The following is a 27,387-nucleotide window of genomic DNA, read 5'->3' as shown; positions in this document are numbered from 1 at the left end:
CTGAAATCAAAGTGCACACACAGTAAAATGATTTAACAGTAAAATGTAGCAGAAATAACAACAGAACCACAGTAAAATGGCTTTTAAAGTGCGGTAAGCAAAAACAGTCAAGAAAAAGCCAAAAAGATACTTAGAATCAGCAAAAAGTCTCTTCTTCTCGTTTCTGGTGCTGTAGTATTCTCATTTAACATTTAACAGATGTTGTCATTGAATTTCCTTGTATTTTAGCTTAGTTTCCCAGTAATCTCTACTATTTAAAATCAGCACCTTTTGTGAAACATAAAATACGTTTTTTTTTTTTTACAATTCACAAACTTCTTTGTATGTCTGTATCAGGCATTGTTCAAGTTGTTCATCTTAATATTGTTAATATGCTGGTATAGCTTTATTGTAAGAACTCTTTCAGTTTTACATATAGAGTGCCACACAGGATAAGCAAGTAGCTATGTAAACAACATTCAATTTCCACCTTATAAATGTAGAAACTGTGCTCTAGTCTCTTTCTTTCTCAGTCCCCTTCTAAGCAACACTTCCACTGATTAGTCTATTATCTGATTTTCTTGCAGTCTGGATAGAGCTGTAATAATGGTGAGGTGAAGGAGGGGGCTGACGTATGTGCAAGCTATTAAGGGGTGTCATTGGTAGATGTCAGAATATGGCTGACTTGGGTGCAATCTGTTTAGGGTTGTGATTGGTAGATGACAGCAAGTAGCTGACCTAGTTGCAAGCTGTTAAGGGGGTTGACTGTAGATGCCAGGAGGTGTCTGACTTTGTTGCAAGCTGTTAAGGGGTATGATTCATAGATTACAGGAGATGGCATACCTGGGTGCAAGCTGTTAAGAGATGTGATTGGTATATGCCAGGAGGTGGCAGGCTTGGGTGCAAGTTGTTAAGAGATGTCAATGGTAGATGCCTGGCTTACTTGGTTGCAAGCCATTTAGAGGTATGATTGGTAGATACCAGGAGGTGGCTTACTTTTGCACAATCTGTATGGGGTGTGATTAGTAGATGCCAGGAGAAGGCTAATTTGGGTGCAGTCTATTAAGGGGTGTGATTAGTGGATGCCAGGAGAAGGCTGATTTGGGTGCAGTCTGTTAAGGGCAGTGATAGGTAGAGGCCAGTGATTTCGAACTGCAGTACAGGCATTGCTTATCATAGCATCCTCCACACACTATTAGTGGAAGTGATTTTTGTCTCGAAGTCTTTCTTACTCATAACACTTTACTTCATTGTCAAGAATTATGGACAAAGCCAAAATGAATGTTGATGCGAACAACATTCCCAGAATTAAAGTTAAATCTCCCATTGTCAAAAATCACAGTGGATTAAAAGGAAATGGTGATATATGCAAAATCAGCAAGAAACCTACATTTAGGTCTTTCTCTGCACTTCACTATCCCTATTGAACCTGTGCCAGTAGAAATGTTATTACAAATTTCCTAGTTGATTGTCCATTGGCTGTAGGCACAAAATCATGGTGTTTCATATTAGGATATGGCAGCTGCAACACTGTAGTGTTAGTGTTAGTAGAACTGCTATCTACAGTGTTGTTTGATGATGGTACAATTCAGTTGCTGTTTTAAGGGAATTATCCTTCACAAACCATGAGTGGAAGTAACTCTGTCTTTACCCTCTCTTAATCTTGCCTCTTAACTTCTTCGCTCAAGAAATAATGGGGGGGAACAAAGACCCAAAATCTGGGACAATTTTTAAAACCTAATATAGTTAACTCTAAAATTTCTGCATGTCAAGGAAAAGGAACAATCCTCTACAGAGACCTTATTCAAAAAATTTCACATGTGCACTTCATGATAGCCACAAAGGACGCAATTGTGACCATTGCAAAGTACCTAGAAACAAAACTGTGGCAGTGTCTACAGAAAATAAATGCAAATATCAGCAGATGTAAGGCAGAATGCACCTCTCTGTCTAGCTTCACATATTTCTTTTGCATGAAGTGCTGCCAATATACTACAAAGAAATGTAAAACTTATTATAGCAAACATCTAGAAACCTGTAACAAATTTTGTTCGATTTGCCTAGAAAAAATATTTTCTTATCTGAATCAATTTTATGGGTATATCTACACTTAGTCAAGGTGAAATTACACAAGCATCAATTGGCCTAAACACAAGATGCTGAGGAGAGATCTGCCAGAACAACTGAATCCCTACAATTGTGATTTCTAAGTGTACACTATCCGTGATCAAAACAAATGAATCCCAGCAATTGTGATTTCTAAGTGTGCATTGTCAGTGATCAAAACAAATGAATCCCTGCAATTGTGATTTCTAAGTGTGCACTGTGATCAAAACAAATGAATCCCTGCAACTGTGATTTCTAAGTGTGCATTGTCAGTGATCAAAACAAATGAATCCCTGCACTTGTGATTTCTAAGTGTGCACTGTCAGTGATCAAAACAAATTAATCCCTGCAATTGTGATTTCTAAGTATGCACTGTCAGTGATTATAAGTTTTGGGAGATTTCTTCATTCCTCAAGTTGCTGCAACCATAGAGTTGGTTTATATAAGTTCAGCATGTAGGAGGTAAAAGGATTACATCTCCACACAGGGAACTGAAAATTGATTGCAGTTTAAGTTTTAACATTTTTGAGATTTGGGCTTTAGTTTTTGAATTTAGATGCCTTAGCATTCTGATGTTCAGGGTTTCAAACCAGAACCAATTTAATAATACTGAAGGGTCACTCTAACTGAAAAAAGATTAATTAAGAAACTCAAAGAGATTTCACATAAGTTAAATATTTTGTCTAAACTTACAAATATAATATTTTTACCAAATCTTCCACTTGGCCTTAGACATGTGGCAGCACTTGCTGTAGAACTGGAAGCATCTCCATACATATTGACCACTGTTGGAGACAGAAAGGTTGCATGGCCAGCCCTGTACTTGTATATTCTTAGTTATTATTGTAAATTAATACTTCTTCAAAGGTACCTTCAGCTCTAGACACTTGGTTTGCAGTCAATGAGTCTAAGTCTAAAGGTGTGCTAAAAATGTGTTAATAATCACAGTTAGGTGTTTAATTTGTCAAAAAATAAAAGAAAGACCTGGTTTGCTTATTTAAGCTTTTTGTGTTCAATAAGCCAAATTCCAACTTGCAAAATGTTACTTCTTATTTATTTATGTATGTGTGTGTGTGTGTGTGTGTGTGTGTGTGTGTGTGTGTGTGTGTGTGTGTGTGTGTGTGTGTTTGTATATATATATATATATATATATATATATATATATATATATATATATATGGAACATTTGTGGTAAGTGTTCTAATTTTGAGACAATTCATAAAAAAATAGCATACACATAATAAAACATATCAGTGTGTTCAGCATTTATCAATTATTATGCTCGGTTAATATTACTGACCATTTACAAATGTAGACCCTCTCCTTAAATGCAGGTCATTCTTAACAAAAGTTTTCTATAGGTTTCAAACCCTGATCATGTTTTTTTCTTTTTTTTTTTTTTTTTGCTTTATTCACAGTGACATTAAACTCCTATTTCCTGGCATTTGTTGATTTCTAAGAAAGCAGTGTTTTTGTTGGTGGTGGGACATAAACCTTGATACCCACTTCAGGAACAATAACACAAGAATGGTCAGCACACTGCCTTCATGAGCAGTGCTGTTGTTGGCCTGAATTTGATTATTGTCTTTGAGAAAAACAGCTAACAAATCTTTTGGCTACCTTCCTATCTTACATGGGTGGGTAAGAAGTCCAGAGAATGTATTCTATTAATAATTCTGGTGGATTCCAGGAACATAACAAGACCATCTACCTTCTAAGTTGTTTGAGTTTCTGATCAGTATGTGAATTGGACAAGTTAAGAACTCTGAAGCACTAAGCCCCTTGCTTATTCACACGATGAAGTGTTTTCAGAGATTTGAACAGGTAAACGGGAGGTACATGCATACGTCTGATTAGCAGCATCTCTGAAATCTGCATGGTCTCCCATTAAGTATTTGGCTAGATCCAAAGATGACAACCATATATAACTACACAAACTATATATTACAAAGAAGGTGTTGGTGGGCATGCCTAGACCTTTAAAATGTGAACCAGAGAGTTTAACAACAAATATGTATTGCAAGGAGGTGTGGAGAGGTAAACTTCAGTATCTAAAACATGATAAAAAAAATTGTTTTCCACCCACTGAGAAATGTAGAAATATATTTAAAACTGATATGAAAATGTTCACTTTCATGCCCTATTACAGAATAACATTGGAACAATTATTATGCTTATAAGATTACTTACTTATAATGTACTAGTTTCCAGAATTTGTTTAAACGTGTCCTGAATCTGACAATCTGTGACATTATTTCAGCAAGAAAACACAAATTTCTTACCCACTTCTGAGGTCACTGGGTGGAGTTGGGTCATGGGAAAGGCCATGAGCATCACGAAGGTCAAAGCTTGCATATAGATCCTGAAAAAAATAAAGAAAAAGGTTCATTGATTATATTGTAAATGTACACTTACATAAGCAGGCCTGAGAGTGATCACCACTAAATGCATTCAGACAAGATACTGTTAATTAATCTTAGGATGCATCAGACATATTAACTGCAGGAATAAATAGCAGAACATGTTTTTTCCTTCTTGTGTAACACAATATTCAGGTTCCTTTTAGCCAGTGAGATTGTGGTAAAGAACAAGTATTTCATAGCATACATGTGCACATACACACACACACACACACACACACACACACACACACACACACACACACACACACACACATACACACACACACACACATACGCACACACGCACACACACACACACACACACACACACACACACACACACACACACACACACACACACACACACACATACACACACACACATCTCCAAATCCTTCTTTTACTGGTTAGTAATGACTTACAGTAAGGCCTAGAAGGTAGAAACAGACCTCTAATGATATACGGTCGAGCCTCCATTGTTGACCACCTCCCTGCATTGACCACATCCTTAAGTTGACCTAATTTTCATAGACCGGACATGTACCACATGTATTCAATAGAAGACCGACCTCTCTATATTGACCACCTCTGTAACTTGTATCTTGACTACTTGGACTGTGACACACAATATTAATTTACTCTCTATAACTTGACCAGTTGAGTCCACTCTATAACAATGGGTAGAAGGTGTGGACTTTGCCACTTAGTTGTATTATTTTTTCTTTCATGTAAGTTCTTTTTTCATGTTTTATTATTACTATGTGTTGGATTAGGCCTAACATCCTATTGTTTATCACGTGTTGCTGAAGATTTTTTCAACGTGAAGGACTGGTCTGAACTGTAGGTACATCCTACAATTAATGAACAATTTTACAGTTAATCGAGACATGATGGCCCAAAGGAAAGAATTCAAAGAGCTGACACTGAAGGAAAAGGTTGATCTTTTACATTTTCTGGAAAGCAGCAGACAAAGAAAGACGGCGGAAGATTTTGGTGTTAGCAAGACCACAGTTAGCAACATCCAAAAATGTAAACATGAGTACTTGCAGAGATGTGGCAAGGAAAGCAGAGACATACAGTGGAAAAGGAGGAAAACTCTAGATGAAGTCAATGAAGCCACATTAAGCTGGTTCAAACAAATGAGGGCAGTTAATGCCCGAATCTCTGGGCCAATGATCCAAGAATTTGCTAAAAAATTTGTACAGGATTTGGGGTGGCAGATTTACAAGCATCAAGTGGTTGGCTCAAGAAATTTAAACTGCAACACAAGATCTCCCAGAAAGTCTTGTGTGGTGAATATAATGAAGTTCCAGTAGAAGCTGTGGAAGAGTTCATCAAAAAGTTCCCAAACTTCACCAGAGGCTTCAAAGATGATGACATCTTTAATGCTGATGTGTGCAGACTTTTTCAAGGTGATGCCTGACAGGAGCCTTGTCATGCAAGGTGACAAATGTAAGAGTGGAAAACTTTCCAAACAACCGGAGAGAAACTAAAGCCCTTGGTAACTGGTAAATCAGCAAAGCCACATGCATTCAAGAATCTGAAGCCTGGAGAAGAGATCAAACAAATGCACATGTATGACTGGTGCCCTATTTGAGGAGTGGGTAAGGGGTATCGACCGAGAAATTAAGAAGAAGAAAGGGTCTATTCTACTGACAGTAGACAACTGTCTTGGCCATCCGCAAGTGAATCATCTCACAAACGTGACACTGAACTTTCTGACTCCAAACATGACCTCAGAAATCCAACCTCTTGACCAAGGCATCAAAACATTTAAAATGCACTACTGAGCCCAGCTCCTGCAGTGGGTCATTACTAAAACACAAACCTGTAGTCTGTTTGTGGAAACAATTTCATTCGCTGCATCAGTTAATGCTCTGGATGCTGATCTCTGGATCAGTTCTGCTTGGAAACAATTTCAGCCAGAAACGATACAGAAGTATTTCAAGAAAGTTGGATTTGTCACAACCCAAGAGCACAGTTTTTACTCCATCAGACAGTCCATTTCTCATGGTGAAATTCAAAGGAGTATATTTTGAAGGTTTTGTTGCAATAGATGATGAGATGGCAGCCTGTAATGAACCTGACCCAGAAGCAATTTCCCAAATGATATTGACCGAAGTACAGACCAACATAAAAGTGCATGAAGCAGCTGATGAAGTGGAAGAAGCAAGTGAGGATGACACAGAAATTGCATAGTCCCCAAAAGAAGAGTATTTCAGCCATCTGATAATGCAGTTAAAGTCATTTACTGTGGAAAAATGCCCAGGTATGCTGTGTGGTGTAGCCAGCGTCGAGAGTGCTTTCTCCACTTACCTTCATAAAAAGAATAAGAAACAGACCAACATTGACTCTTTTTTCAGAAAGAATGATTAAACCATTAGAAAACAGTAAATGTATTGATTTTGTATGATACTGTATGCATGAATTTACTGTGTTTTGACTATGTATGATTTTGTGTGATATTCTCTAATAAAAGCTGTACAAGAAATTTAAGTATGTGTACATATCAGTACAGTAAGCCTAGTTCCTTATGTTGACCATCTCCGTATGTAGTTTGTTGCAGTCCCTTGAGTGGTTAACTTACAGAGGTTCTACTGTAATTTGGACTGTTGTCCTTGAAGCATTGCAAAAGTAAATGAAGGGTGAGAGTTAGAGGCTGGCAGGAAGTGGAAGATCTCAGGAGAGAGAGGCAACGAACTGTGTCTCATATATATCTGTCCTATTTGTTTTAATTTCTGACCTCACACTGGGCATAGCACAGCAAACTGAGTCTTCTGCTCTGTGGATGACATCAGGCTGTGCATTTGTGTGTGTATAAGCTTGGCAGTTATCTAAAAAGATCCCAGGCTACTGTCTATATATATTTAAAAGGAAAGGATAGTCTCAAGAACCAAGAATTAGAAAAAGACCTGGATTACTATTGCAGAATGTATGAAGAATGGGCTCACTGTTGAATAGATTCAGCAGGGGTAAACTCTGTTTTAATGGTGTGTACTTAAGTCTATAATATCCAGATAGGAAAGGCATGATTCCACCATAGTAAGTACTCATGGGACTATATCTGAGTACTGTATTCATTTTTGGAGGCCTTATAGGGAGAAATGGGTTATACCACTGTAAGATTACAAAGAAAAGCAACCAAAATGTTGATGGAGCAGATGAAATGCCATTTGATGAGAGACATGCACCTCTTTTCCCATGATAAAGAGGAGATGTGAAGATAATATTTGGGTACCTAAGAAGATAGCAAGAAAATGTGATGGGATAAGGATGGAAAGAAAGCAAAAATAAGATAGATAGGAGGGGGCATGCCCAGTAGATTGGGTTCATACTGGATATTAATAAACCTTTTCTCACTGACAGGGTGGTAGATAGTTTGAACAAGCTGTCAAATAGTGATGCTTGTGTCAATTTGTGAAACAATTATTGCATTAAAACAGCTTTGGCTTTCTGGGAGAATGAGAGAAGGGAACAGAGGAGAGCAACTGTTCTGTACTAGCTGTGACATCTGTGTGGATAAGAAAATAGTTTGCTAACTATTATAGTTACTATAAAAGTCCAAGTGCTATTTAAAGAATAGTTTTCAGCAACTCTTTTTAAATCGTTTGTACAGTGAACAAAAACATATGCAAAATGTTCTTTTCATAAAATTATAACCCTAAAAATAACTGAAGATTTAAATTTCTCTTGAAAAATCAGGAAAATAAAGGTGAGTATATGTGATTTCTAGGGCTCAAAAGGGTATTATAGATAAACATATCAGAAATTATATTACAAACAGATACATGCTAAGTTATGTATAGAAAAAATATGACAGTTCACCTGAATCTTTACATAACGGGCAAAGATAAGTAAAGTGGTATCAAATTAAACTGTTTTTGTTACAAGATCAGTTTATAAGGCTTTAGTTTTTAGGAGCATTAATATTTTGACTAACAGTCCTATAATTTATCAAAAATCTCTCATTTCATGAATATGAATGAATGAATGAAAAAAACAGAATGAATTTGTAACATAGTACAAGGCTGTCAGGTTCACAGAACTATTCCCTAAAAAAGAAAACACTTGTGGTGACTCTAAGAATATTTACAAACACTAACCTACACTATTGTGAATATGGTAAATAACTACATTAGGACAGACCAAGCCATGTAAGCAAAAAAGAAAAGCAACAGTGTTAGCTCCTCAGTATGTCAAGCTGTACAGCATTCTCCTGCTAACAGTTAACTTTCTTTATGATACCTGTAGGATATTTGGTTACTTTTGTATTCTTTATCTATCTATCTATCTATCTATCTATCTATCTATCTATCTATCTATCTATCCATCAGTATATCTATCCATCTCTCTTTATATTTGCCTGTGTCTATGTGCATATCTATCTGTATATACAGTATGCATATATGTGTGTGTGTGTGTGTGTGTGTGTGTGTGTGTGCGCGCGCGCGCGCACTTCCCACCTATCACTTTATCCATCTATGACTTTTGTCTAGCTGTCTAAATCTCAGTAACTAGCTGTCTATCTCATCAGTTTCCTAAGCAACTAAGTGATGAATACCTTAGATGATCACAGGATCATAGACTCATGGTGCTCTGAAGAATTGTAGTTTGCATGGGATGTTAAACCTACATGCTATCTGTCGGAGCTGGTGGCAGCTTACCTGGATGCAAAAGATACCACAATAGCTATCAAAAAGAGTAGTGGTACTTCCCCATGTGCTAGTTATATTCCCTTTAGTTAGTACAAATACCACCTCTGGTAAACTGTAAAACAAGTTGAAGATACTGAGAATGGATGATAATGTTAATATATATATATATATATATATATATATATATATATATATATATATATATATATGGGTCTACTGTATAAGTTTGAAAATTCACTTCTTCGAACTCGCACAGTAGAGCCTGGGTTACGCAAAAGTGCACTTAATTGAAAGTGCACTTTTGCGAAATCCGCTTCAGCGAACGGGCTACTACTGACTTTAGTGCAGTAGTTATGGACCTTAGAGTCAGGGTGTGTGTCATGATAAGGGGATAGCTAGTAGGGCTATCCCCTTACCATGACCCACGCCCTAACTCTAAGGTCCGTGACTACCGCACCACAGTGGAGGACATAGCATGTTTTCCTGCTATCCTCCACTATGGTGCAATCCATTCGTTGAAGCTGAGTTCGCGAAAGTGCACTTTCGAATAAGTGCACTTTCGCGTAACTGAGCAGTCTACTGCTCTTTTTCGAATACGTGGTATTCGATGAAAAGTAGACCCGTATATATATATATATATATATATATATATATATATATGGATTCCTATTACAAGAACAAAAGTTCAGTACTTCGAACTTGTAATAGGAAGCCTCACTTCTGCGAAAGTTCACTTTAACGAAAGTGAACTTTTGTGTAAGTGCACTTCACCGAAACCCCCGCAGCACAGTGGAGGACATAAAAAACAAGCTATGTCCTCCACTATGGTGCAATAGTCATGTACCTTATGGTTAGGGCACAGGTTAGGGTAAGGGTAAAGTTAGTAAAGCTATCCCCTTACCCTAACCCATGCCCTAACCCTAAGGTTTGTGACTATCACACCATAGTGGAGGACATTGCTATGTCCTTCACTGTGCTGCAGTTGCCACGGTCCTTAGGGTTAGGGCACGGGTCATGGTAAGGGGATAGCCCTTACTATGACTTGTGCCCTAACCCTAAGGTCCATGAGTACTGCACAGAAGTTCAGTACAACACCCGTTCGTTGTACTGAACTTCGCGTAAGTGCACTTTCGATTAAGTGCACTTTCGCTGCAGTGAGCATTCCATGCACTATTTTGAATTAGTGAAAATTCAATCTAGTGTATGGAACCCATATATATATATATATATATATATATATATATATATATATATATATATATATATATATATATATATATATATATATATATATATATATATATATTTTTTTTTTTTTTACTCATTGCTTCTTCTATTTTTTTTTTCTTTTTCTGTTGGAAAAAAAGTGTAAGTAGTACATTGTGTTGTAGTTATTTTGTAATGCCTAAGTGTAATGTAATTAATACGTTGAGTGAGTGTGATTGCATAATTTGTCCTTTTGCTTATTCCAGATTTCAGAAGAATAATGGTATAAAACCAGACATTAAGGAGCAGTATGGGTGTTATCACTGTGCTGTCATTTTTTTATATTACTGAATGTACAAGTAATTTATTTTATGTAGATGAAACTAAAAGGGCCTTTCTTATGATAATAAAAGAACACCTTAGAAATATATGCTTGGAAATTAGGCTAGCCCCTAGGCTGTACATTTTATTGCACATCATGAAACTAATACAAATGAATTAAAAGTCTCTGCTATGGAGTAGTTTCACTGGAATGCAGGATAAGAGTAGTGTACTAGTAGCTTTTTACAATACAAATAAAGTATCTGTATTTTAAAATTTAATCATTACTTCCTTTTGGTCTAAACAATGCTTGTAAATGGATTTTTTAGATGGCAATTGATAGTCTTTAATTAGTGACATTGATTCCTTTTTATTTTAATATCTCAATGCTGTACATTTTTTGTGTTCTATCCTCCCAGAAGTCTGAGGGCCGGATTCACGAAGGCTTGCATGGAGTCTAAGAGTAGAGTAAGACTCCATGCAGCCAACATGTCTGCTGAGCGATCCAGGAACAGCCGGTAGGGGCGTGCAACAGAGCTCCTTAAACGAGTCCTACACGGACAGGGCTTGGATATGCAAATTACCTCAACTGCAGGTGAAAGCTATGCAAATGAGGTAAATTTGCGATCCAGGAAACCCAAACCTTCCGAGTAGGAGTAGTGTTATTTGCAGAAATGTACTCAGTTGACAACTGAGTACAGTTCTGCAAATAGCAAAATGAAGCCACGACAGCTCCAAAAAAAGAATGCATTTACATGAGTAAGCATGCCAATGGCCAAAAATATGGCCATTGGCAATGTTAAGTGATGCAAAATAAAAAAAAATAACTTTTTTTTTTCATCCCGATCTCCGGGGTTTAAGCGTAGTGCAGCGCCGCGCAAACGGTCTGAGCTCTAAAAACCAGAAAATCAATAATGAAGATCCACAAATGTGGATTTTAATGCTAATATGAATTTACAATGCAAGTGAATGGCAGGCTGAAGACAACATGGCCACCGAGTAGAGGTTGCTAAGGGGGGAAGCTCAGTCTAAGAGATGTAACCAAACATTAGTAGGCAATCCTATGTAAATGAGGGTTAAGATAGTGAGTTGCATGTTTACATAGCAAATGAGCACAGTCAGTGGAGTGTAGGAGTAGGATAAGGGGAGTAACAGAGTAGAAGATAGGTGACATCACGAGGGGGGTATGTATGAATGAAGTGAAGCTCATTGGAGCAGAGTGGCATGTGTCAGCTGTCATTTACATATCATTGAAAGAGGTGTGTCAACAGGTAGGCTAGGTAAAGGCAAGAAATTGAAGGTGTATGCCGTGGATAACACTAAAGTTTCTTGCTGAGCGGGTATGCATGCGTGTGCGCGCCTGTAAACCCGAGTAAGACAGTGTGCACGCGTGTAAGCGTGAGTGCGCGCGTTTAAGCCGGAGTAAGCATGTATAAGGCTGTTTAAAGAGTTATAAGTGCGTTTGCACCGGTGTGCATGCATTTTAACAAGAATAAGCAAGTTTTAGTCCGTGTAAGCAAGTGTGCGCGCATGTGAGCTGGTGTGCGTGTGTTTGCGCTTGTGTGCACAGTTCTGCCCCCCCCCCGAGGAAACAGAAAGGAAAAAGGAAGCACAACAAATAGTAGGAAGCTAGCAGGGAGTACTAGCAGAGCTAGCAGGTGAAAACAATCAGAATCAGGCAATTACACAGGCAGTACACAAGCCCAGCCCAGCCCAGCACTTAAAACTCTGCAAACAACAGTCCATTATGTTTCTCTCAAGAGACACTGCAACACTGCAGTAAGCTAATACAAGTGAAAACTGAAAAAGCTTTACTGAGACAAAGGAATGTTAGGGGCTGCTATCATACCTCTCAACCTGGAAATATCAAAAATCTGGACAAAGGCCCATGAAAAATAGGTACAAATCTGTATGCTGATTAACATAGAATTTGCATACATTATGTAACCCCCACCCACTCCAATGGAATTGTGGGATACCAACTTTCAAATGCAAACTGAAGAACAGAAAACCAAAATACAGCCCCATAATCCAGTTACATACTGTGGGAGTAGAACCCACAGCCTTCTTCATCAAATGCAAGTATACTACCGGTTATGCTACTAAGAATCCAAACAGACATAACATAAACAGCCTTAAACTTCTCTTCCCCTGAAGAGCTTTGCAGCAAAAGAAATCTGGAAAAAGCCAACATTTATTAGGGGGAGGAGACAAAAGCCCAAAACCAGGGAGTGGGGCACATTTTAAACATCGCTTGTATAGTCTTAGAAAATTGCTAGAATAAAATAACATTGCTTGTATAATCTTAGAAAATTGCTAGAATAAAATGTTTTGGTGTTACCATGAGTTTCCTGAAACATAGGAAGACAAACTTAAATGGCTATAATTATTTAATAAATTCAGTTGTTAATGATCTGCCAAAAAAACACAAATTTTAAGAGAAACACACACCAAAGTATGAGGCAAACATTCCAGATACTCTGTTAAACTTTGGACAGTGGTGGTGTGGGTAGAGAATTTAGGCTGTTGTCACCTGTAAGCAAGGTACAGGGTTTGAGCCTAGGTAACCTTACACACGCACACTCACACACACACACACACACACACACACACACACACACACACACACACACACACACACACACACACACACACCAGACTTTGAAAATGGTTTGAATGAACCTGTCCTGTACACTGAACCTGGCACAATTGACTTTGTATGAACCTCAATGATAAATGTCAGCAGCACTGAATTAAAACACAACACAACAGACTTTCTGTTACAGAAGCAGCAGAATTGATTTGAATCAGCACAACAGACTTTGAAAATGGTTTGAATGAACCTGTCCTGTACACACTGAACCTGGCACAACGGACTTTGAATTAACCTGTCCTGCACACACTGAACCTGGCACAGCGGACTTTGAATGAATCTTATCGAATTAGAACTGAACACAGCACAACAGAAGAATAATAATGTCAGCAGCAGCATTGAATTAAAACACAACACAATGGACTTTCCGTTACAGAAGCAGCAGCATTGATTTGAATCAGCACAACAGACTTTGAAAATGGACCTCATTGAATTAAACACAGCACAACGGACTTTCTTTTACAGCACAACGGACTTTGAAAATGGACCTCATTGAATTAAATACAAACTTTTACTTAGAATGTCAGCAGCATTGAATTAAATTAAAACAGCACAATGGACTTTGAAAACGGGCCTCACTGAATTAGCATTAAACACAGCGCAATGGACTTTGAATGAACCTGCACACACTGAATCCGGCAGTGGCACAACAGACATTGAATGAACCTGAATTCACAGCACAATGGACTTAAATGAATGACCTCATTGAATTAGAATTAAACACAGCACAATGGACTTTAAATGAATGATCCTGCTTTCCATTTTACAGCACAACCGACAAACTCTGTTCTTAATAGTCCCTTACCTGGGAGCATGTGGAAACTCTGCTGCTGCCGACTATTAACTCTAAATTTCTAATTAACTCTGCTGCTGCGCTGCTGATTGTTAAACTTTTAAGTAACACTGTCTGAATCTGAGTTACTCTATCTCCCTACGGTGGCACACACATCCTTACCTAGAGCAAAAGTCGGCAGCAGATTTGAAGACAGCATTCTTCCCTCACGTTTCTGTCCGAAATGGCAGCAGATTTAAATCCAGCATTCTTCCCTTATAACCAACTGGCTGGTAGTGCTCTTCTTTCAAATTCTCGGCAAGGCACGTCCCGCCTGCTTGCAGCCAGCCGGAAATGATGATGTGAGCTCCTTGAGCTCAGTTCCGACTGGCTGGTAGTGCTGACGGAGCCGACGTCATCATGCACATGATGACATCAGCTCTGACAGCGCGAAAATTAAAAAAAGAAAAAAAAACAAAAGCAAAGAAATCAGAAATGAAGGGGTGCCAATCGGGAATCGTGGCACCCCTTCATTTGGACCCCAAAACTCAGAAAAAAATGAGTAATTCGGGACGGTTGGGAGGTCTGGCTGCCATTGCTGTTATAAGGCGACATATGCAACATGCTGAGGGTGGTGACAATGCAAATGCTGCTGGACAACCCACAGTGAGGAGATGGAGAAGAGTGTACAGGCCCAGGATACCCTACCAGGGGCTACATGAACTGGAGATAGTGGAGCACTATAGAGTGGACAGAGACCTCTTGTAGCAAATTTTTTGAGCTGTGCAGGCCACACCTCACAAACAGAACCAACAGAGGAGAACCCATCCCAGTGGAAACCAAGGTATGTGTTGGCCTAAGAATATTAGCAACAGGTACCTTCCAGAGACCAACTGGTGATATGATGGGGATATCACAGGCATCAGCATCCAGGGTACTGCACCAGTTCCTGGATGCCATGTCAGCACATGTCGGTGATCATGTATATTTCCCCAATTCCCGTGAGGTATTGGCCAGCAATATGCGTCACTTCCAACAAATAGCGGAATACCCTGAGGTAGTGGGTGCAGTAGACTGCACGCACATATGCATCAAAGCTCCAGCCAGCCAGTGAGCGGGGTAGGGTCTACTTCAACCGCAAGGGCTTCCCCTCCATCAACTGCCAGGTCATGTGTGATGCCCAGGGCATAATACTGAATGTGTGTGCTGGCTGCCCTGGAAGCTACCATGATTCCCATATCTGGCATCTGATGCAGCTGTAGCAGACATTTGCCAATGGGGACATCCCACATGGTCACCTACTGGGGGATGCTGGCTATGCACTGGAGCCTTGGCTGATGACACCCATCAGAAACGCACACACACCTGAACAGGAATGCCATAATGAGGCACACGCACAAACACGAAATGTAATTGAGCGTCTGTTTGGGCTGCTCAAGTCACGATTCTGGTGCCTGGACACATCTGGTGGAGCCTTGCAGTACTCACCAACTACATGTACCCAAATTGTCATGGTATGTGCTATGCTACATAATATGATCCTGCGAAAACAGCTGCAGCAGGACCAGCATAGGCCTGGGCCAAACAGCCCCCCACCATTGCCAAGGCCATCACAGGCAGAGCGTGACTCGGAGGAGGAACAACCTGAGCCTGCCCCAGTAGGCAGAAGGAGGTGTGCCCAGTATGCTTTGGCCTTGGCAAAGAGGCAATGCATAGCACATACACTGGCTTAGTAGGAACTCTGGAAATGATACCTCTCTCTGACTCGCACATATAGTAAAAGGGATGCCTAAGTTGACACTACCTGCTTTCAAACATGTATAGGGAGTGTAGTATGTGCATCTGACATAGGCAGCCCTGCAGCACCACCTGAGGCATGATTGCCATGTGTTAAGCAATATAAAGCAGTGCTAAACAGCATTTACCACCATGTAGTATATGTAAACAAAATCGCACACCCCAACTAGCACAACTGTGGCCAATGTTGAGTAATATTGGACAACGTCCAGCAATGTTGGTTAATATTGAGCAATGTCGGACAAGCTTGGTCTAAGTAGGGCATAGCTGAACAAAAGCCAACATGCTCATATTTGCTCTACTGGCCCTTAAGCAGTCTGGTCTGCTCAGTATGAGAGTATAAAGCAGTGATGGGCCTCAAACCCAGGATACTGTGCACGATAGTCATAGTACTGAACCACTAACCCATGACAGTATTGCAGTGGTCAGTCTGTATGAAGAAATGTTGATAAGTCTATGCAAAGTATCTCATTTAAACCCTGCAGGCACAGCATAATCCCTGTCGAGTTATGACACAAAGGTGAGTCCTGCAGTAAGAATAGAACCTGACTTTCAACACACACAGTATAAATGTTAGTATTGGTCATGTTCACACACATCAACAAATGTAGTGGACCTCAGACAGCAACATACTGAAAGGTCACACTGGGCATGCTCACACACTTGAATAAATGAGACAAATGTCAGGCAACAAAACACGGAAAGCCTGAACTGGGCATGCTCACACACTTAGGCCATGTCTGAGTACAGCAGTGGGCCACACAAATCTGGCAGTTGCATGTGTTAACCCAGGAACCTCTCACTATCCAGCAATCCGCCCTGTGCACACAGTTATATGACAACAGACACATATATAATATAGTGAAACCCTGTCATAATCAAATATGTTCTGCAGATACCTAAGTTGTTCATAGAAACTGGGAAAGCAAAGACGATAAAAACCTGCAAACAGTATCAGCAATAAACATTGTGCATTCCGAACATTATCATAGGTTCAGAGGTCGATACTAGGCTATCTGCCCTAGGGCATGTACAAGCCTAGCCAGAGTGTGTTTGGCTTTCACAACCCTGTCAGATTACTACACTGTGCCTGTGAATAGTAGGTCACACAAGATAGCCCATGTACGTTTAGTCTAGTGTGCCTCTGTCTAGCAGGGACCCAGAAGATATCCCAGGGGTAAACATACGATCACCCATCCAGTTGTCAAGATGTCTCCTGTAGGTGGTCAGTGGGTGGCTCTGCCTATGGAAAACTGGGATTACAATTCGGAGTGAGTGGAGCCTCTGGAATAAGAATCTGTCCCTCCAGCATGTCCTATTAACATCTGTGCTGAGTGTGTAGCTCCAAGGGAGTCGGATATCCTGAGGTGGAGCATGTCCATTAATTCTGGGTTGGGTATTTCCATAAACAACAGGCACACATCATATCTGAGTAGGCGGTAAGCGACTGAGTAGAGCTGGAGTTACTGTATCCGAACTGTGCAGGGCATCCGTGTGAGTCCCTAGATCTGCTTGTTGAGGAACTTTTGTGGCCATTACAGTTGCTGCAGGTGTCGGGTAAGGTACATCCCAAATGTGGCATTGTAACCAAGCATGGTCGTGATGAGTATAGGGGCACGATGACTTCACTTGATCTAGATGTGAAACCATATGGGATAAGGTGGGCTATATAGAAGGTCTGTCTAACCACTTCGGCAATGTGATTGTCAAAGGTGACAGTACGAACAAGTCATGTCCCCAAACCCCTAACAACTCTTACCGTATGTAATGGATTACTACCTATGTGGTAATGTGTGGGCATGTTGTTATTCCCAAAGGGGATGACTATGCAACTAATGGCATTTAGCTGTAGGCCATGGCTCAGGCACCAGTCATCCATCTCTATGAGACCCTGTTTGAGTATGCATGTGCCAGCTGGAGAGTTGATTATGGCACCCAGTTTGCAGTCATCTGTGAACATGGTCAGCCATATTCCTCCTGTGTTAGCCTGTATGTCAGACAAATATATACTGAACAATAGAGGTCCTAGGACTGAGCCTTGTGGGATGCCACATGTAACTGGTGTATAGTCAGACATGGCACCTGCAATACTGACCATGTGGGTGCTATCCCTGATCCAGGTAGCAATCCATCCTGTGAGATATGTGTCGATATCAATGCTGGTGAGCCTATGCATAATGGCCGAGTGGGGTATTGTGTTGAAGGGTTTTGCAAGGTCCAGGTAGGCTGTGTGGACAACCATCCCTACATCGATGGACCTGGTAACCGTTTAAAGAATACGAACAGGTTTAAGAGGCAAGATCTGCCCACAACAATGCTGAAATGTGTAGGACACAGTGTCTGTAGGTTCCCGATGTCTATGTGTATGAGTCCCATGACAATACACTCCATAGCTTTGCAGAACAGGCTAGTTAGGCTTATAGGGCGATATTGTCTGTGGTCCGTTGTGGCACCAACTATGTGGAGCGGGACCACTGTCGCTGTATGCCATTCCTTGGGTACATATCCTATAGTAACTCTGATACTGAACAGTGACTTAATGTGAGGGTTACATCTGTCACGAAGCTTGTGTAAGATGTAGGCCGGGACACCGTCTGGTCCCATTGATGCTGTGTTGTCCGCTTTCAGGAAGGCAGCACTCACCTGTTTATTTGTGATGTCAGGGAGGTTACACTCTGTTGGGATGGATAGTTGCTCCTTATGGGGGATGGGGGGAGATATCTGCACTGAACCTGTTTGCCAGGATGTTGGCAATGTCAGTGGGTTCAGGGTATGTTTAGTCAGTATGCAGTAACTCACAGCATATCAGTGAGTGTCCACCCAGGTTCCTGACATAACTGAAGAAGGCCTTGTGATTGTCCTATGTGTCTGGTGCAATTGTCCGTTAGAAGCGGGCCTTAGATAAATTCATGAGTGATTGTAGCTGTCTGCTAGTACAGATCACAGATGCCTTCCCTGTCTGGGATTGTGCTCTATCATGTAGTAGCTTCCTCCTTTCATTGTATAGCTTATTAATGGCTGGGGTCTACCAGACAGGTCCCCTGCCATTGGAGGAGTGAATCTTGTTGTTATTTGGGATAGCACGATCCATACAGTCCACTAGGTGTCCATAGAATGTGTATGTAAAGGATTCAGCAGTCTGAGCTGTATTTACCACTGTCCCAGGGTCTCTGAAGGATACTACCTTGCTTTGGAGAAGTGAGACATTTGCTTATGAGAAGTTCACCAAGATTACCCAGGATGGGTGTGGGATGGGATATGGATGTCCAGTGAGATAAATGTATGTTCTGACCTTACCAATGAGGGGTATATCGCTGGTGTGGAACATAGAGTCCCCGTGTTGGTGATGATCACGTCCAATATGTTTTCCCCTCTTGTGGGTGTGGTGACCGGTTGTGCCATAGCATATGAGTTTACAAATAGTAGCAACTGTTGGGCGAGGGTGTTGGGGCTTGAGTAGTATTCCCAGTCAATGTTTGGGTATTTGAAGTCACCCAACATAATGGTGTTTGGGGAGAACTTCATATTCTCCAGTGTTCCCAGGAAAGCCGAGTGTGTTTCCTGAGTTTGGGAGGGTGGTCTGTAGCAGGCAACAAACTGAAAGGCAGTTTTGCACAATGTTAGTTGCATATGTATGGTCTGCGATGCTTCGTGCAGTGCTACTAACCCGGAGGTGTGTGTATCTGTGATGTATATGGATACTCTCCCTATTTGTGTTGTCCGTTTCGAGTCTTGTGGTCAGAAAGCATGGTATGAAACATAACCTGGTAGTGCTGGTGTGCATTTGTGAGCCTGAACCAGGCGTCTGTTAGTGCACAGATATCGCTATTCTCCATACTGAGGAGACTCCTGAGTGGGCGCAATTTGAGGTTAACACATCTGGTGTTGAGCAGCATTACCCTTAGTTTCATTTACTCTGTAATGTCTATGGAGGTGGGTTTGTCTTTTGAGCCACGCTTAAAAAAGGCACTATGGTGGTAGTAAGAGCCTTAGCCAGTATTCGAAAGTCCAAGGGTGACAGATGCAAGCTGTCCATAGCGAAGCTACGTGGCATGTCGAGCATGTCACCCCAGGCTGACAGACACTGGATCCCCTTTGAATGACACCAATATGTTAGCCAACTGTTAAACGTGATAAGTTTGTCTGTATACTGTGACATCATACTTGATGAGTGTAAGATGCTACACAAGGCCAGGGTCATACTGGCCTGGCCTACATGATCAGAGAGTTCCTCTATGTATCATGTCATGTGGTCCAGGGAGGAACGTCTGAGGTTTTACGCACCAGCATGGACAATGATGGAGCAATTTCTGTACTTGCTTTGGAGTGACCTGAGTGCATGTGTTATGTGGTGGATCCTGGCACCCAACAGACAGCTCAAAGTGACCATCCCCTTGTTCCGCCTGGTGAGTGGGACGTCAGTGTGTCTGACAATGTGTCACCTATTACAAGTGTATTAGGTGTGTTGCTTAGCCCGAAGGGTAGTGACTGTGTGGCACACTGACATTGTGAACTATGTGATATGTGGGTATTGTAGTGGGGTAGCAGTTGTTTGTGTGTCTGCTTTGGAGGTCTCTGCTGCTTAGGCAGAGTTTATTTGGAGCCTCCGAGTATGTTAATGTGTGATAATGTGGTTTGATTGCTGTCGCTATAGGTTTATGTGAGACTGATATGTGGTGTGTGTGGTTACCTCCCCTACCTGATAGACTGTGCCAGTCATGGGTCGAGAGAGCTCAGCCTCCTGTATGTATATATAGTTGCATCTCTCACATATATCTGAGTTTGTTGGGAGGAGGAGAGTGTTGTCTGTGTACATGAAGCAGTTGTGACATTGTGTCAAAATCACAATATTCACTAGCTGGACTGAAGAGTACACACAAAACCGACCCCTGGACATGCCAGAATATTATGATGACATACTCTGTAGACTGATCACAAATGATCAGTAAGGTGTTAAGTGTGTAAAAGAGTATAACAGGGATTAGTGCTCAGGTTTGTTGGTGTTTTGTAAAGAGTAGCTGCGAAGGAGTCCAGATGGAATCATGACACCTCCTTCAGCTATGTCATAAATAGCAATGTACACTCATATATGTCCTGAGTCAGGGCCAACTGTACCTGACTGACAATGCTGACATCAGACAGGCCCATATATACATACCTACCTCCCACTGACGAAAGTCCCTATCATCATACCTGGAGATATCACATGTAGAATGGGTGAACAGCTCCCCCCAAAGTTGAAAGCATGGCAGCAATTGGATTACATTGTTTCCCTATAAGTGTCATGAATGAACTACAGAACAAACAGACCCTGCACCTGAACAGTCTGTTGAGCCTCACCCTCTCTTACAGGATCTGGAACCGTTGAATGTGTTACAGCAATATATAGTTCTCCCCACAAGTGTTGGTGCACAACACACCATGGGAATTATAGTCCAGTAAGCCTATGAAGTCTGATTTGCAAGGCCATGGAGTCCATCATGGTTGAAGTCATAAACAGAGCTATTGGAAGCTGACAAACACACAACCCTACCAACTGTGGTATGTTCATGTGCAGATCATGGTTCCCAAACATGCTAGACTGTTTGCAAGGCAGCCACCCAGGACATACATCACTGAACGGAGCTACACATGTCTCACATAGACTTTGAATAGCCCTTTATCAACATCCCAGATACATGTCGTATCTGCAAAACCAACAATCTGTGCATAAATATGTGTTGACATATGAAGGAATGTCAATTTGTCCACAGATAGATAACACAAGCTAAGAATTATGTGGTCCTGTTCAAGCTATTGACACCTGCCGACCCACATGGCTCATTCCTCGGATTGCATAAAACAAAGTGTACACACATTACCATGTCCAGTCTGATGATGTCAGCATCCTATAAATATAGTAGGAGAAACAAAACCACCCAGTAAGGCATATAGTGCATTGTGTTAATGTGTGTTTCTCTAGTATCATCACATCATTCGATAGGGGTTTGAATCCAGCAATTACTGACTGGGGGGAATCTGTGATTTCCTTTGAGAGTCGTGCCCTTTTTGGAGACTGGGAAAACACATTACAAGAGGTACATTCCTCTTTGGAAAGTCTGATGATGTCAGTATCCTACAAATATAGCAGGAGAAAATCAATCATTCACTAAAGCATATAGCGCACTGTGTTAATGCCTATCTCTCTAGTATCATAACATAGTTAGGTAGGGGTTTGAATCCTGCAATTGCAGACTTTGCTTGTGGTGGGTATGTGTGTGATTTCCTTTGAGAGAAGTGCCATGTTTTTGGAGACTGGGAAAACACATTATAAGAGGTACATTTCTCTTTGGAAAGTCTGATGATGTCAGTATCCTACAAATATAGCAGGAAAAAAAAAAAAACCCGTAAAGCATATAATATGCCATGTTAATGCGTATCTCTCTAGTGTCATAACAGAGTTAGGTAGGAGTTTGAATCCTGTAATTGCTGACTGTGTGTGTGGGGGGTGTATGTGTGCGATTTCCTTTGAGAGGAGTGCTTTTTTGGAGACTGGAAAAACACATTACAAGAGGTACATTCCTCTTTGGAAAGTCTGATGATGTCAGTATCCTACAAATATAGCAGGAGAAAAGAAATCACTCAGTAACGCATGTAGCGTGCCGTGTTAATGCGTAGCTTTTTTTACTATCATAACATAGTTAGGTAGGGGTTTGAATCCTGCAATTGCTGACTGTGTGTGCGTGGGGGGGTGTGTGTATGTGTGTGATTTCCTTTGAGAGGAGTGCCCTTTTTGGAGACTGGGAAAACACATTACAAGAGGTACATTCCTCTTTGGAAAGTCTGATGATGTCAGTATCCTACAAATATAGCAGGAGAAAACAAATCTCCCGGTAAAGCATATAGTGCTCCGTGTTAATGCATATTTTTCTAGTATCATAACATAGTTAGATAGGGGTTTGAATCTTGCAATTGCTGACTGTGTATGGTGGGGGTGTGCATGTATGTGATTTCCTTTGAGAGGAGTTCCCTTTTTGGAGACTGGAAAAACACATTAAAAGAGGTACATTCCTCTTTGGAAAGTCTGATGATGTCAGCATCCTACAAATATAGCAGGAGAAACAAAACCGTCCAGTAAGGCATATAGCCTGCTGTGTAAATGCATATCACTCTAGTATCATAATGTGGTTAAGTAGCAGTTTGAATCCTGCCATTGGTGAGTGTGTGCATATGTGTGATTTCCTTTGAGAAGAGTGCCCTTTTTGGAGACTGGGAAAACACATTAAAAGAGGTACATTCCTCTTTGGAAAGTCTGATGATGTCAGCATCCTACAAATATAGCAGGAGAAAACAATTCACTCAGTAAAGCATGTAGTGTGCCGTGTTAATGCATATCTCTCTAGTATCATAGCATAGTTAGGTAGGGGTTTGAAACCTGCAATTGCTGAGTGTGTATGACACCGTTGGTCAATACAGTGTGGGTTTTGCTTTTACTTTTACTATGCTATGACATATCAGGATTAAAACAGTATGTGCATTGCACACATCGGGTATCTGTGTGGCAAATAAATATATGTACATGTGACCTCAATTAGTACATAGGTGTGAAGCCTGCATACTACATGAATACATTTGTTTCCTTTGACAGATTGTGACGCTGCTTCTCAGATCATACGTCACATATGTATGCATGTGACAAGGCCGGCCACTGTAGTGATCTGTGGCCAAGGTCATCTGTGCCACACACACCCATGACAGTTACTATAGAGTAGTGTGAGTGAGGGTACATGCCTGGGGTATATGTCAGACATGTTCATACACAACAATGACTGGCAATAATGGACAGTCATTATAGGTGTACAACAGCCTTGTGGATATGCATTCAGGCCCCTAATGTCTTATGTGATACACTGAGGGACTCCACAATACCTCTGGACATGTGAATACCAAGGGACAGATGACATAACACGTGGCTGTAGTACACATTGGTACCCAGCATACATGTTGGGGGCTGCCACCTATGTGGTACTGTTGGGATAGTATGTATAGTAAATATGGATGACTATGCCATAGTCAGCTTAGTGCAATACAGCATGTGTCGGACAACAGGTATCTGTCTGTATGATACCCTTGTGTAGGATATGTGTCCCATCCAGAGAATGCATTGTAGGCCAATGCATGCATTTCCAGATGTGGATGGACATATCCCTAGTGTGTTTGCATGTACCTAAGAGGTCTATATGCCAAACAGGTGTGGTCCCAGGAATGGGTGGCAGTCAATACCACTGGTTACTGTTATAGTATAGTACCGGAAGGATCCCACTGTTACTGAGTTTCCTACAACTGTGTGTCAGTTGTCCGGACATCATCTAATGATTGGTTATAGTCATGCTGTTGAGGTTGTGTATACTACCAGAATGCAAAACATTGACAGATATTAACAGTATCACCCACAGCATAGTGTCAACCCATGTCATATACACATGTGTACCCATGCTAGTACATATCTGTAGTAGAATGCATACTGGCCATCGAGAGATACTATGAGATGTTAACAATGTGTAAAACAGGGTATGTCACACGTCCCATGTGTCCACTATGCAAGTACATGCAGACAGTGCGCACCCACCATGTTCACAGATCTACAACCAGTTTGGCACATAGCTGGGCATTCCCTTTTTGACTTTGGATGTAGTTAAAGAATGCTAATCTGTACTGCACACATCACACACGTACTGTCCACTCGCTAACACATGCTGGCAACACTATACACTTCAGCCAAGTGGCACATGGCTGGACGATGCATACTCAGACCTAACACTGGTGTAAACAATGCTACATTGACAATCAGAGCTTTGATGCATCATGCCTGCTCAGATATACCTACAAGGATATCATTACACTTTCCTGTCGACAACTTGCTAATATTGCTACACTGCTATAATGTCACCCTGTGCATCAGCACCATGTTAGCCTGTTCCTGCATCTATGTTACAGATGACAGGAGGTGGCACAGGTGTCATCATATGCACAGGGTGTGGTGTTGGTTTGCCAGAGCCCGACATTAACCCATCCAATGGACATGTCTGTGTGTGTGTGTGTGTGTGTGTGTGTGTGTGTGTGTGTGTGTGTGTGTGTGTGTGTGTGTGTGTGTGTGAGGGACAACAGTATAGCATGGGCCAATGTTGATGCAATGTGTGTGTTTATGTGTGAGCCCTAGTTGTTTGGTTAATGTGTGTGTGTCTGCATGCACACAGCTCCACCATGTGGCTGCCATATACAGGAGGTTGTGGGACAGCCACAGACTGTACCTGCCAGGCTGTACAGATCACTGTCTCTGGCCACGGACTCAGTACCTGTGCCTGGCAGGGGTGCTACGGACAGTATCGGGTACCAACCCTGACTGGGTACTATCATCAGAGGCAGAGGTATGTCGAGTGGACCCATGTCCCTGCTGGGACTGGCCAGAGCCATGTGCACATGGTCTACTAGGACGGTCAATCGACAGGCCAGCCCCAGCATTGTTGGGGCTGATACTGCCACTACGGGAGCGACTGTGATCTGTGGGCCATCCACGACGACTGCCAGCTGTTGATGTTGCTGGCATGCATCCGCGTCAACGTCTCACTCATCCTGCACAGTCCTGGCTCATGGAAAACACATTGTGGAGGGCATCTAATGTCTCCCCCAACGTCTATCAATGACCTCGGTGTAATTCCGGATGGCACCGGTAAGGTCACAGATGCTGTCATTGATAGCAGTGTAATGGGCCCTCTGCGCTCTTAGTCCCTGTCTGGTGTACTGTTCCATATGTGCCTGTGCCTACATTACAGCCCGGAACATACTCATGGTTGTAAGACCTGTGAGGGCACGTCTGCCAGGGGCAATACAACCAGCGGTGCTCCCCCGAGAACCCCTGGACATCCGCCTATGTGGTACTGTTTCAGGAATCTGGGTATGGCTGCTGTGAGGGGATGCAAGTGCCATGGGTACCACAGTATCCTGGTCAATGCCAACTGTATGCTGTCCCTCAGCTAAGGCCACTGGTGATGAGGGATGTATTGGCAGTATGAATGTGTGCATAGATGGGGTTGAACGCTGTGTACTGTCAATGGGCGGACCCTGTCAAACTTGCCTGTGCCACAATACATGTCTCATCATCTCCACTATTTGTGGCAGTGACTTCAGGTTTCCTGCTGCATTCAGCCACCCAAACTCAGCACCTGTGAGAGGAAGACAGGAAACACACTTTACAATCTGTACATGATGTTAGCACACATGCACACATGCACACATGCACACATGAACACATGCAAACATGCACACAAACACATGCACACATGAACACATGCACACATGCACACATGTACACACGAACACATGCACACATGCACACATGCACACATGCACACATGCACACATGAACACATGAACACATGCACACATGAACACATGCACACAAATACACTCCTCACTACAGCAGATACACACACCAGCAATCCAACACATACTCAATAGTGGGTGAAAGTGGGTGACAGTATCACAAGGAAAACAGTCACCTCATATGTGTCAGCATGCAGAATATGTGTTGCTCAAGACCATGCAGTGCGAGTGTAGACGGCCCTATTTAATGACAGTATACATGGCTTTGATGCATGTGTGTAGTTGTTCAGTGATTGGCTACACCCTGGAACACAATGTGTACATGGACACAACATTGCTGTGCAAGTATTATCAGCTCTGCAATGTCCTGTGCACCATCATTTACAGGTATACATACTATGGCTGCATGTGTTATCTGTGTGACACATAGATTTCCATGTCTGATTACAGTGTCTGTGTCCATAGCAGATAATACTGGGCACAGGTGTAGCACATGCATGCTGTGTACACACACGGGATGAGTGGTGCATGTAGACGTGAAGGAATCCAAATGCTCGACATGGCCATTGTACAGTGGTTATGGTGAGTGTGGGACATACTGCAGATATGTCGGTGCCAGCCATGACATGGCATGCTACACAACTGCAACATTAAACACCACACATTCCCAATGTGTGTCATGTGATCTATATACTCAATAGCATTCCAGGACATATATGTGTCACTTTGTACAGATGGCGACTGCTATGCATATTGTGTATACTGGCATATGTAAGCACACACACAACATGCTATGCATATTGTGTATAGGTGCATATGTTTGCACACACATAACATTGAGGTGCAAAGCAATGACTGCTATGTGTAGTACTGTGGTCACTGTAAATGGATGGGGTGTAGTACCATGAGCCATCATCATCATCATGCATCATGTGGTTACTCACGGCTACTAATGTGTGACAGACCACCGCCTAGCATGCTGTACCTGAACTGCAGTGCCATGGCTACGTTCACAATTACACAGCCACTTTGTACATGGGTGTGTGGGTGCCCAATAGGGAGCATTGCCTAACATGACTGTGTTATGTGTTGAAGAGTGTTGCACAGCCCCATGATAGGCCTCTACCCCTGAGA

At 41.7% G+C, this 27,387-nt stretch overlaps 1 protein-coding gene across 1 annotated transcript in view; it reads right to left on the bottom strand.

Annotated features, from left to right (window-relative positions):
• The window catches only part of LOC122800655 (PC3-like endoprotease variant B), a 3,659,607-nt gene that overhangs the window by 187,284 nt on the left and 3,444,936 nt on the right, over positions 1 to 27,387 (bottom strand). The window contains exon 10 of the mRNA XM_044069972.1: positions 4,368 to 4,447. Coding sequence (XP_043925907.1) covers positions 4,368 to 4,447 — 80 coding nt within the window. The remainder of the gene's footprint in view (positions 1 to 4,367; positions 4,448 to 27,387) is intronic.

The sequence above is a fragment of the Protopterus annectens genome, chromosome 1.part0, assembly GCF_019279795.1.
Source record: "Protopterus annectens isolate FY-2018-M chromosome 1.part0, PAN1.0, whole genome shotgun sequence".
NCBI classification, from domain to species: domain Eukaryota; kingdom Metazoa; phylum Chordata; order Ceratodontiformes; family Protopteridae; genus Protopterus; species Protopterus annectens.
The sequence above is the reverse complement of the archived record's forward strand: the minus strand, read 5'-3'. Positions and strand labels throughout refer to the sequence as shown.